The 13,716-nt window shown below is 35.2% G+C and overlaps 1 protein-coding gene across 3 annotated transcripts in view; it reads left to right on the plus strand.

The window, feature by feature from the left end:
- cep162 (centrosomal protein 162) overlaps nt 1–13,716 on the plus strand; it is a 35,742-nt gene that overhangs the window by 2,651 nt on the left and 19,375 nt on the right. For 2 of the 3 annotated variants that reach the window (XM_048153052.1, XM_048153054.1), the window contains exons 4-10: nt 4,212–4,364; nt 4,494–4,644; nt 4,762–4,817; nt 4,914–4,984; nt 6,018–6,048; nt 6,128–6,253; nt 6,347–6,508. In XM_048153052.1, coding sequence (XP_048009009.1) covers nt 4,212–4,364; nt 4,494–4,644; nt 4,762–4,817; nt 4,914–4,984; nt 6,018–6,048; nt 6,128–6,253; nt 6,347–6,508 — 750 coding nt within the window. The remainder of the gene's footprint in view (nt 1–4,211; nt 4,365–4,493; nt 4,645–4,761; nt 4,818–4,913; nt 4,985–6,017; nt 6,049–6,127; nt 6,254–6,346; nt 6,509–13,716) is intronic. The other variant, XM_048153053.1, reaches the window with a different exon arrangement.

Below are 13,716 nucleotides of genomic sequence, written 5' to 3' on the forward strand. Positions count from 1 at the left end.
ACTTGCGTGCCTATAAATTGGCTTTGCATTTAGTCATTTATTTAGCCAATGCTTTTATCTGACTTAGCAAATAAGGAACATGAAGCAATTTATCATAGGTGCCTATCAACACTTAACACACAATATTGTGGGAAGGTCTATTGAATGTCACAAGTGCATTTATTACTAAACAACAGTAAAGCAGTGTGGCATAATAAAATATTAGGAAGATACTTAAAATTAATTGTACATTGTTCTGCCATAAAGGCTTGCTGCTATGTCCCTCAGTGATTTGGGTGTTTACTACATAAATATTTTTTTACTGAAGTTATACTGAATTTGGCAACAGAATCAAATAAATTGTTTCTCAAAATTGCTCTGTAGACTTCACATAAGTTGTCTTCATTTTCACTCTTTTTTTAAGAGTAATGTGAATGAGTCCGGATATTTTTACACTCAATAAAGAAATATTGCTTTTCATTTACTTCCAATGCATTTTGAATGAAATAATTTATCCCCCAGTTTCACAGACTAGGCTTAAGCTTAGTCCCAGACTAAAATGCATGTTTGAGCATTGACATGTCTTAAAAAATGTCATTGCCATGCTTTGTCTCAAGATACACACCGGTAATGTTTTTTTTTTTTTTTTTTTTTTTTTTTTTTCCTAAGACAGGTTTATAAAAGCTAATTAAATGTCCTAACCTAACTGAACTAAAGCCTAATGTTCAAAGGTTTGAGGCCAGTGAAATTTTTTTTAGTTTTTTTGAATAAATTTTTTTAATATGATTTATAATAAAAAAGAAATGTTTCTTGAGCACTAAATCATCCTATTAGAATCAGGATCATGCTGTGACATTGAAGACTGGTGTAATGATGCTGAAAATTCAGCTTTGCCATCATAGGATTCAATTTTAAAATCTATTAAAATGCAAAACAGTTATTTCAAGTTATTATAACAATAATAACATTTCACAATATTAACAATCTCGTTCTGTTTTGGTTTCGTTTTTTGTTCTGTTCCTGTTTGCCAGTGTTACCTGTTATAGTTTCCTTGGTTACTGATTATGTTATGCACCTGTTTCAGTTTCTGTTAATTAGCCTCCCTTGTGTATTTAAGCCCTGAGTTCCTTGTCCAGTATTTATTGTTATGATAGTTGTTTGGTGTATGCTCTCACTCTGTGTGGTAATTAAAAAGCATCTAGTCATTCATTCTGTGCCCCACTCCTTGTTCCTTGAATTATACACAGCAGCTTGTAATAATTTACTGTGTCAAATAAATGCATCCTTGGTTGAGCACGAGAGATTTCTACCTAAGACACTTAAAAACATATATATATATATATAATATATAAAAAAAACTTAATGACCCTAAACCCTTTGAATGGTTATATGTGTGTGTGTGTGTGTGTGTGTGTGTGTATGTGTATATATATATATATATATATATATATATATATATATATATATATATGTGAGTCATTCCACGAAACCGGTACGATTTGAGTCCCTCTGACCTTTTTTAGTGTATTTTATCTATTGGGTCACCAAAATATATTTTTAAAAGCTTTTTGTATTAATTGAACAGTAATTTAAAGTTAGTTGAATTCTGTCTGAAATGTTCAGAGCAATCATAAGAATACTGATTTTAGTTCAAATTCTGAAGTTAAGCCTTTGATTAAAACTTTTATATATTTTTTTATATATTATAACTTTTATATTTGCAATTACTGAATTAGTGTGAGGGACATCTGATTAATAGGAAAATGTTGATTTTATCACAAATACATTTTATAATAACATTCAGAGAGCTCCCGTAGTGTCCATAACTTAAAATAATGACCAATAATAATAGGGATTTGATGCCTGAGATGGGAAAATATGTTTTTCTGGAAGTTAAATATGTCATTTAATGTTGTGGGGTGTTCAGAAAAGTAATACATTTTGGTAAAAAATCTAAAAATGTGTAAGTCAAAATTGTATTGGTTTCATGGAATATACACACACACACATTACCATTCAAAGGGTTTAAGGTCGTTAAGTTTATATATATATATATATATATATATATATATATATATATATATATATATATATATATATATATATATATATATATATAATTAGCTTCTTTAATTAAAAAGAGCTTCATAGTGAGAACTATGGAAGATTTTCTATATGTATATACTGTATAGTGTGTACTGTATACTGTATAGTGTGATGTTTACTACTGATAACAGAACATTGTGTGTACAAGTATTGTGTCTGATAAATAATAATAATTCCAAGAATGTTTTTTGTACACTGTTCCTTGAACTTCTGAAGCACTGCTCACAGAGATGTGTTTTTTTTTTTTTTTTTACTGCTATTACTGTTCAGCATTTCAATGGATAAAAAGTCTGCCCTGCAGGCACCACTTATGTCATTTGTCCAATTTCACATTTTTTTCTGTCAAGCTGTAGTCTTTCACTTTTTCTTTGTATTTGACATAATCGTCTTGTTTGTACTCTCTCTCTCTCTGTCTCTCTCTTTATTCTGCTTTTCTCTTTGTCCATCAATATTGCAGAAAAAGCCACTAAACGTCGATTTGCTAAAATTCAAAAGTCCCAAGCTGTGGACACTCAGGTGGGATCCAGACAGAAAGAAAGCCCCCCTCTGGGTATATCTCGCTCATTATTCAATGAAGTGTGTAATTTCTGCACCAGAGAATTGGTTTCAAACTGGTTTCCTGAAAGTATTGTAACATGGCAAAACTACACACTTCATTCCACAGTATTACTAGGCTATTTCCTTATATTGTGTGTCAGATGTGTGTCCCTAACTTACAGTAGACATATTCTGGATCTACCTAGGGTTTTTTGTTTTGTTTTGTTTCCCAATTGAAAAAAATAATCTATATTAGTTGTCCAAATCTTCAAGTGTCATTTTCCTATTGCTGAGCACTGTATGACTTTTTAGTGTGTAATTAGGCCTACCTGTTTAACTTTTTTGTGTCGTTTCTTTGTCTGATACCCTTATACACCGTAGTCCCTATTAAACCCATCCCTAAACCTCGTAGCAAAGCTCTTGATAGGGTGAGCCAGCTGTCCAATCAGAGGGCATCCCACTACACAAGCCATCAGAAGAGTCCTGAATATGATGCAGTCGATGAGAAGATACCATCACCTGAACATAGTTACTGTTCAGAGGAACAGAGGTTCTCAGAGGAAGACTCTTGCTGTGTACCAAGTCCAGCACCTGATAACTCCTCCTGTACATCAGGACAGAAGAGTCCCATTCACACTGATTCTAATGAGTTTTCTGTGGAAAGCAATGCTAGTGATTCAGTCGAGAGAGTAGATGGTAAAGATTCAGAATGTTTAGAACCAGAAGGTTGTGTTTTGATTTTTAACATGATGTTTTGTGGATATTTACTCACCATTATTGACCTTTATATATATATATATATATATATATATATATATATATATATATATATATGTGTGTGTTTTTGAGAATGAACTCTCTCACTGGGATTTTAGTTGGGAACCAATCTTTTTGTTTTTTTCCCTTATAATTTTACCTTAATATATAATTATATGCAGTACTTAAACACAACAGACCAGAGCTGTTGTTGTGGGGTTATATGTAATTGCAGCCGCAGTGTTTTCAGCACCGTTTTTTGCTGCAAACTAATTCCCTGGAAAAGTACCTGTTTGAAGAACATGTACTGTGCCAGTTAGTAATTTCTCTGATGTCTAGTTAATTAAATATGTGCAGCTCAGAATGATAATGTACCACACAGAGGGCCAGTACATGAAAAAGTGGATTTAAAACCTGTTCACACCAAGAACGCTAACTATATTAGCGTCCATGCCAACAGATGATAACGTTCTGTTTATTAAAAGCACGCTCTGCGGTTAAGCCATGTGGCTCATTAAATGCTCTGCCTTATTGAAGTCTGGTGGATTCTGATGTCTGCTGTCAATGGTTTTTATCATTCATCAGACAGAAAATATCGTTCTGAGAGTGATTCCAACAATATCATTCCTCGTTGTTAGTGTTGTAGTTGTGGTGTTATCATTACCTAATTATTATTGGCACTTCAAGAATTTTTAATAATTATTAAAACTTTACACTTACAGTAATCATTATCATTTTTGGTGTGAATGAGCCTTTAGTCAAAATAAGTTTGGTCTGGTGTGGATAATTGGCTTGTTTAATACTTACAATACGTATATTTGCTTGACATGCAGGGATGTCGTCAACTGGGAAGTCCTTCCTGAAGTCTCTGAGGAAGACTCCATCCATTAAGGAGGTGGATGAAGAGCAGCCGAATGAGCTACTCTTGGAGGATGAAGGGAATAGAGACCTAGTCATCTTTAGCAGAGACAGTCTTGAGCCTGAAGGTCAGTCTAACCTATTTTCCTTCAACTCAGCCTACCTCTGAATTCATAACATCCAAATATGCTCTGTTTGTTTGACCATCAGCATCTGTTATTGCTTCTTTACAAATTCTGTGATTGTTTCTGGAACAGTACCAACTGCAGTTTCTCTAAATCTGGACCTGTTGGATGAAGATGACAATACCAGGTTTTTATCCAATCTAAAGAAAGAGTCCTCATCCTCCATTGACTATTCCAGGCCGAATCAAGAAAAGGAGCCATCCACCCCCACCAGCCCACAAAAGTGCCTGAAAAAAGCTTTATGTGACTTGAAGGCATAATGAATTATAAGGATGTTCTTTGTAAAGGAGCATTTGCATAGTGTCCTTCTTTAAATTTAGTTTCACTGTGTTCCTTTCAGAAGAGAAGAAATGGATTCAACAAATGAAGAACAGAGGAAAAATAAAGACACCGCTGGTAAGAGCAGAGCAGAGAGAATAAGAATTTGAAAGGGATGTGTTTTGTTATTACTTTCTGAAGCAATAAAACGCGTGTATATTGCTTCTCTGTCAGCATCTCCTTCATATAGTGAAGATTTTGAGGAAGAGGCAAGTGAGAAAAGTGATGAGGGGCTTCAAGAGAAGGTGAATATAAATTTTTATATAATATGAGCCCTGTCTTAGAAACTGGTGAATTAGTGAAGTAGTGAGTTATGTAGAGATGAAGGTCCCTATCTGCATTTTGTATCACATGCTGGTTGGGAAATATAGTGTTAATATTAGGCAATATTTTAAAGAGCACTAGACAACTAATCAAAGTAGAATCAAAATTGTAATATTTTTATTTGACAAAATTGCTTTCACAGCAATTAAATTGCAAAAGACTGCAATTTAAAGTCAGTTTTTCCAAATGTTTTCAATGGTGTTTACTGTTAAAGTGATAGTTCACCCTAAAATGAAAATTAAGTCGTCATTTGCTGTATACAAATGGACCACAAAAGGAGAAATTCGAAAAAAAATCTCCTACTCAGCAGAAGAAGAAGCAAAAGCATCACAGAATGATCTCATATGACACGTCGTATATTCCAGGTATTCTGGGGGTATACCATTGGTTTGGTAAAAAACAAAAAACAGAAATTTAATGTATTATTTAATGGAAATCCTGGCCTTGGCTGTTGTTATTTGCTATATGCTATATTATTATTAAATTATGTTTGGAATTTTTTCACTAAAGAAATCAATACTAATCAATCACTAAATTAATAGTAAATTTGACATTCTTAAAATGACAAGATGAATACTAAGTCAAATTAGTGGCCAAGAAAAGGTTTTATTTTACATTTTGTCGGTCACTCTTATGGGGGGCTGCTGGAGATGTTTTGTAGAATATGATGATGATGATTATTCTTATCTACTGTATTAGAGAGAGAACAAAAACAGTCTTGGCTGAAAAACTAAAGATTATAGGACATGCTAATTTGCATCTCAGGTCCCAAGGTATCTTGAGTCAAAAGTTTCTCTAAATGTTGTCTTTGTTTTTTATTTGTATTTTATTTGTATTTTTTTGCTCACTCTACACGTCAATTGCAATATGTGTAAAAATAAATATAATGTGATTTTATGGCAAAATCTCTTAGCCCCTAATTTTAACCATTCTTTTATCCTCTTTTTTTTTCAGAAACCTGAAAGACATGGGATGCTGGCCAAAGGTAAACGCCATCCCAATTTACAGTGTATAATAGTGTAAAAGTTTAGATCAGGGGGTGAAAAACTCTTCTTATGTCTCAGTGTCACTACATGACTCTCTAAATTCTACGGATGGAGCATTGCCTCCTGCAGTTCCAAATTTGGCAGGTGGAAAAGAAAAATGTCCAGAAGCCAAACAAACAGTGACGCCAGCACTGGAACCTGCAGGTTTGAGAACCAGTTTCTTTTCTTAGAGCTTGTATTGTTAAAGTAAACTTCCAACAGGTGATGTGACACATTCTCTCCTCCATATCTTTGAAGTCCAATCATACGGTCAGAGTGGAGGGAGTGAGATGGAGGCGCTGCAGGAGGCGTACAGGCAGATCAGCAACTTAGCGGGGGAGTGTGAGGACGGACGAGCCGAGGGCAGCAGGACTCCCCTCTCTCTCACTACACTCCAACCTGTCTCCACTGAGGAGTCAGGTCAGACTCAGCACCTAGCTAATTTTTGCCAGTCACTGTAGGCATGCCTGTGCTTCTAACCTTTTGATTTGCAGCTTCCCCCCCACAAATGCTTCCAGTTTTGCTTTAAACTAAATACGTGAGGTTTTTAACAGCCGCGTTGTTTGCGCCGTCGGTTTAGGTGAAGTCCTGTGAGCCGACTCTAAACAACTCGATTTTGGATGAGGGTGTCACACCAGCTGTTTTTCCTGAAATCTCACTGTCTTCTGTTGGAAGTCTGTCACCCTGACTGAATAAGAATGGAAGGGGGTGATGGACTTAAACAGCTGTCTGTGACATTTCTGTCTGATTCCTTGTCACATGTATCATAGTGCCTCGTTTTAGCAAATCACTTGATTATTGGATATTTTTCAGCTAATATTTAATTGTAGACTCTTTTTTTCCCATATTTTAAGATTTATATGACTTTTATAAATATTTAGCACTAACTTAAAGGGACAGCAATATATAATGACATATCTGCCTCTAAAAAACATCAGAAAGACATCTTTAGTTTTAAAAGCAAAATTAGAGCATTAAAGGCAGGGTAGGTAAAAAATGTATAAAAAACTTTTTTTTAAAAATTTGTTTAAACTTTATTTATATATCAATACATATTTAAAATGTAAGTACTCTGAAAAAGAAAGTATAAAAATCGAGTGTCTGTAGACCTCTCACGACTGTTTTAAAGACAGCTCATTATTTCCATTCACTCCACCCCCTCCCTTCTGGGCTCCTTCCAAAGCCACGCCCCCAAAACGCATGAACGTGCGACTCCGACCACTGAGCTGGAAGACGCATTATTTACCTGAGACGAGCGGAGAGGAAGGAGCACAGTGCATGTAGTGACATCATGTCAGAATCACATGTAATAAAAATAACTTTATAATTATGAAGATAAACATAATTTATTTCGCTAACGAGTTAGTTATCTATAAGGCAAAGCTAAAAACAGGTTGCATGATACACGTTTTTCCATTACCATCATTTACACTGTGATGAAGATGAATTTCGTGTAAGATTCATAACATATACGTTGTTCTACAGATAAACAGAGTAACATACACTCAAATATCAACTCACAACTGCATTGCAGACACAAAATAATAACACACACATACAACAAAGTGTGTACGACACACACAGATACAGAGCAATTCCAGCGTTATGGACGTGACATTTGGAGTCAAAACTTGAAATATAAACGCTCAAAGAATGCATTTAATAGCAACATATTGAACCGTCTATTTATATATTCATAATCCCTTACTAAAGGAGTCCAGACATTAGAAAAATGTCAGTCTATACAATTGTTTTATATTTTAGATGAGGGAAATATACAGCGTTACGGACGTGACAAAAAAAAGTCACTAAGTTTTGGGTGACAACATATTTTTTAAGAATTCTGCGAATTATATTGCGCAAACCAAAAGTAATACTGCCCACCGAATAAAGAAGGGTTGGCTTTCCACAGAGCATAAAATAATAATTTTATTTCATTTTTCGTGTTCGCATAAATGAGGAAAAAACAACGTTACGGATGTGACAGTTTTCCGTTACAGACGTGACCGGTCTGAAAGCGGCACATGAGACTGCTTTAAAAATGCTTTAAAACTTTCACAGAGACCTCAAGCAGGCATTTAAACTACCAAATATTGAAATCTGGGATACCAGTATAAGACTGCACAATTTATCAACATTTTACTAAACTTTATACCAGGGCTTAAAAACGAAAAAATAATAATAATAATAAATCACTCCACTCCGAGCAGAATCGGTATTTTAACGTTTATGTTCCAGCGTTCCTTCTGTATTATAAACGTTCTGAAACTGGTTTGATTAGAAAAAATAAAGGTTAATAACATTTGATGTTATTATTGAATAACATTAGGCTAGTAGCCTATATATGCTATAATGTTTAGTGATTTTGATATCGCAGACTAAATACCGGCAGGCAGGAATAACTATAGGCTAATTTACTAATTAAAACCAAAGGTGTTCATCAGTGATTGTACATCAAGAGCAAGGACACGTTGTGTGCATTTTGTTTTGTGCTTTTACCAGAACGAAACGCTCGATTGTCTGTGTGAAAACTGCGCGTGTGCACGAGAGCCAAGAGAACTGATAACTGCAGCAACGAGCACTGGCCATGATTTCAGAAACAACACATTCCAGCGGATTGATCGCCTTATTTAAACCAGACCTATGAATTTCTCATCGAAAAATGTTTTTCTTTTCTTTAGGTAGCCTACAATTATTCTCTGAGTTTAAGTAAAATTTCTGAGACGTTCCAGAAAGATTCTAGCAGAGAGACAGCTGAAAGCGCACGCAGTTTTTTTTATTTATTTTATTTTACAAAAGTACAATGGTTTGTTGTTATTGTGAGCGTACACAAATAAAAGTAGACCATCTGTAGTCTTGCATTAGTCTAGGCTATCGCCTAAAATGAGGGAAGGCCTGTTTTCAGCTGTCATGGAAAAAATCCATCAGAAAGCGCCGGCGCGTTCGTCGGCCAGAGGGATAAAACGTAGCAAATTTAGTTTCATATTTATAGTGGGCTGTAGCCTATTATTATTATTATTATTATTTTTTTTTTTTTTTATTTATTTATTTATTTATTTATTTATTTTTTATTTCATCTCGTTGATTATGATAATTGAATTGCATGACGGATGCGCAATGTTGGGAGACATGCAGCGGGTCAGACATAAGTTCGACCACTTCATTAAGTTTTGTTTTATAGTAAGTCTTTCTTTAAAGTGAATTTCGTTTTGTAGAAATTGTATCTTAATTTCAATCAATGTTTCATCAACCAATTGCCTATATTTAATAAATGGGAAGAAAGCCATGAACGTCGGGTGTGGAATGGATTGCGTAAGAAACGAACTCATGTTTCCGCGGCCTTTGAAGGCTGAAGCAATAGACGGTTTTTTTTTTTAATTTATTTATTATTATTATTATTTTTTTTTTCTTTATTACTTTATTACATGTCTTTATTACTTAATTAATCGATAAGATATTTTTGGTCTAACAATATATTTTAGCTGGTCTAAATTCTAAGTTAGACAAATTTGCGTATATAAGGTTCCCTTCTAGACAAGCGCGTAAATTGCTGTTTCGGCTGCAAATTTTCAGGAATTTGCATCATGATAATTCATGTATAGTAAAAGAATAAAGAAACAACTCTAGACTTATTGGCTAGGCATGGAAAACTTCAGCCATCCCGGTAGCTGACCATTAGCAGAGCTGGCGATGGGGTAAATACGCTTGGGCAATATATAATAATAATAATAGCCTAATAATAATAATAATAATAATAACAATAATAATAATAATGTCTCAGCAAAGACCGGACATATTTATTTGTCTCGGCACACGTCCGCTAACGGTAACACAGCGCGTCAAGGCTTTCTGTTGTCTTGGCTACCTTACAAAAGGGCGATGGAAACAATAGTGAATTTTTCCCCCTTTTGTAATTTACACTGTAAAAAAATGAATGTGATTTTAACGGTGAAATTTTGTAAAAACACTACGGAAAAAAAAAACTGTAAATAGATTAACAGTAAGTTCCCATAATACAGGGAAAAACTGTAAAAGCTCTTACCAGACATTTAATGTAAATTTTTAGACGTAAAAATGAACAAATCAATATATAATTTACAGTCAAAAACTGTAAACTGATATTCCCACAATTCCCTGTGTGACACTCCACATTTGAAAGTATTTTGTTTAAATAATCATGTTTCTTAATAGTTTTTGTTATCAGTTATGTACATTAGGGTTTTATGTTACATCTTCTGTTGTTTAATGAATGTTTATTGCATTATGTAAGTGTTGTGGGTTACCATGATGGTGTATTGTGTTTGCGTGAATGACTCTTTGCACCTTCTAAATATTAGTATATACTTCAGCTCGTGGAAAAGCTACTTGTGATGAACTCTGATTCTTCATGTGGCTTTCTCTTTTACCACCTGCATTATTATGGTGGTTGTCAGTATATGTTAAAGGTACAAAACAGATTTTAATGGTAGTGTGCATTGAATTTACTGGTTTACATTCATATTTTCTTGTTTGTACATTACAGTTTTATACTGTAAAATTTACGTTTTTCTGTATTTTTACAAAATTATTCTGGCAACCACAGCTGCCAAATTTATTTTGTAAAAACTATGGAATATTTTTTACAGTGTAGCACTAGCCTATTTTCTATGATATTCTGCTTTCATTTTTGGGCTTCAGTTGGATGCTTTATTTTCATCTTTAGTCAACTGAGTTCAGTTCTAAAAAAAAAAAAAAAAAAAAAAAAAAAAGCAACGGCTACATATAAATAGGTGAATCTGCGACGGGGCCCATCATAGGGTGGGGACCCCCACGCACCGCGGGGGCTGCGGGGGTGTCCCGTACGCCCATGATTAGACCTATTTCTCACGTTGACAAGCGTGTGCGTTGTTCAAGAATCAATTCAGAGACCATGAGTTCTTACAGAACTGCTTGCTAAAATACATTGACAAATATTAATGTTTATCATAAAGCAGTTTAAAATCGCATGTTTCCACACAGTCAGGTGAACCGATTGACGTACACTATTGTCAATCGCAATCATGTTTTGTCTAAATGATCACACGGATTTCGGCTAGCTTTAACAGTTTAAAGCGGAGTCTTAACCAACAGGTAAAAACGCGACATCCGAGGGAAGTGTCCATGAGACACAATGCTCTTCTATAAGTTGTACTGTATCATATAGCCTACCTTTTGATGTTCATATTTCGTTCTGTAACCTGCAAGAGGAAGAGAAGATCGGTTCAAGCGCCTGATCCGCTTGATCTGAGGCGCTGCAGTAGCTAATCTGTCACGCGCCGTAGCTATTAAAGAGCGACATCTATGGTTTAAATTTTGTTATAAATCGACTGAATTTGAAAGTTAAACCTTTTTCATATTAAAACTAACAAAGCACAAAGAGTATTGCGATTATTGGATATGTTCTGATATGGTATGCCTGAAACAGATGATGGCAAAATAAAGAAGCAAAGTCAAAGGATTTAGTAGCGTCCGTAACGGTCACGTCCGTAACGCTTTTTATGGTTGTTCAGAGCAACGTAGTGAAATGAATTGTTTATCCTAATAAGCATAAACATAATTTAGCTTTGCATATAAAGTTTCAAGTTATTTGCATAAATAATTGTTATATGACATAAACTTAATCTTTAAAACGTTACGGACGTGACAGAGCACTGAAGCGTCTTGACCTCTTTATTCCCGCCCATATAAATTAATCAGGCAGTGCTGTTATGACAAAATGAGTGTATTTATTTCTCAGGCATGCCTCCATCTTTCTGCACAACGCTTACTGTTAAAATAAAGTTTAAAAAAGGGTGGTCTTTGATCCCTTTTTTGAAAGCATGAAATATGGTTGGTTGAAAATGTAATTTAAGCATTGTTGCTTACCACATATATTGTGGATAAACATGGCAATTTTCTTAAAATTTCTGTTAGAGCACATTAATACAGTATAATACAGACCTAAATGGATAATTTAAAAAGGGTTTTGTGCTTTTGGTAAAAACGTTTTTTTTTCATGGTAAAGATGACATTTGCGTGGAATTGCCCTACAAGATAAAGACATCAGTAAACATAGGTAGAGAATATAAAAACGAAACAAAGGCGAAAAAACGTGCAGGTAAACTTACAGGTGAACATGGTAAAAGAGTTAGACAGAGGGTAAATATAGTTCTAAGAAAAGTTCCTAGATGCGGAGTAACGTTAGGCCTACTATCTGTTAAACATGTATTTAGTTATCTAAAGCAAAAATATGCACAATTCAACACTATAGCTATCATCTTGTGCTAGGCCTATAGATTATTTATCGTCTCTACTACGGCTCGCTAAGTAATGTTATGTTAGCTATATTACGCAGCTACGTGTGCTAATGACACATGCTTCATGAAAAAATAAACAAAAAAATATGTATGATCAAAATACAAAAAGAAAGATTTACCTGTCCAGCAGAAATAAAGCCATCAAGGAGTCACTTTTCAGCCCCTTGAGTTCCCTCAGTTCTCGCCATCGCTGGAGAGCCACGCCGATATTAACTCGCGTTTTATTTCTTTGTTTATCCAAAGACTTTTTGTTCATTGCCTTTTCTTGTACTGTTACTGACTGTCTTCCTTTTTTGCCTGGTTTGCCTTCACTAACTGCATAGGCCGGTACTGTGAATTTTGCTTGCTGTTTCTCTGCCATTGTTTTGGTATTCCTAGGATCCATGCCTCTTGAATTCCCCAAATCAAACGTGCGCGCGCAAGTGGGCAGGTCATGTGTGGCAAAAGGGTGGTTGCCATGGTTGCGAGAGAGTGACAGCCGCCTAAGCCAATCCTATGTTTCGTCCCGGATGGAAATAATGAGCTGTGTTTAATACAGATTAAACGGTCTAGAGTCACTCGATTTTTATACTCTTTTTATCAGAGTTCTTACATTTTAATTATGCATGTATATATATAGAAAGTTTAAAAAAAATTGGAACAAAATTTCTTACCTACCCTGCCTTTAAATTAGCTTATTTTCTGGAAAAAAGTACAACCACCTTTATTAACGTTTAGGGGTGTAACGATTTATCGTAGTACGATATTTTGCGATGCAAACATGTTACGATATGAATCGTAGAGTGATGGCGATACTTTTACGATATGACGGCAGTTTAATCTTATTGGTTGAGCTGCCGACGTGACCTACTCTGCAAGGTGGCAGTGAGAGAAGCCGGTTGTCACCGCATATAAATGTGTCTCAATCAGCTCTCTAGTTCAGTAAGTGTTTCGGGCACACATTGAATCTTGCAAGCAGGTTTAAACGTTTCTCATGTCAGTCTCTTGCATGGTCGCGTGAGAAAAGTCGTGGCTTTCTTTCACCGCAGTGCACAGCAACAGCTGTGCTCACAGAAAAGCAAAAGACGCTTGCGATGCTTTGCTTTAAGAAGTTTTGTGGGGCCGTTCACATATTGCGTCTTTTCCGCGTGCAAGTCAGTTATTTTTTTCAAATGTAGCCGCGCGGCATGCGCGCTCATAATGGGATCAACGCGGTCGCGACGCGCATGCAATTCTCAACTTTTCAGAATGCCGCAAGCGCACCGCAGGTCGTGTGACAAGAATCAACCGATCAGCTATGGCCTTTCCGTAACAACATCAAAAGCTCAGCCGAAC

The sequence above is a fragment of the Megalobrama amblycephala genome, linkage group LG13 (assembly GCF_018812025.1).
Source record: "Megalobrama amblycephala isolate DHTTF-2021 linkage group LG13, ASM1881202v1, whole genome shotgun sequence".
Classification (NCBI taxonomy): domain Eukaryota; kingdom Metazoa; phylum Chordata; class Actinopteri; order Cypriniformes; family Xenocyprididae; genus Megalobrama; species Megalobrama amblycephala.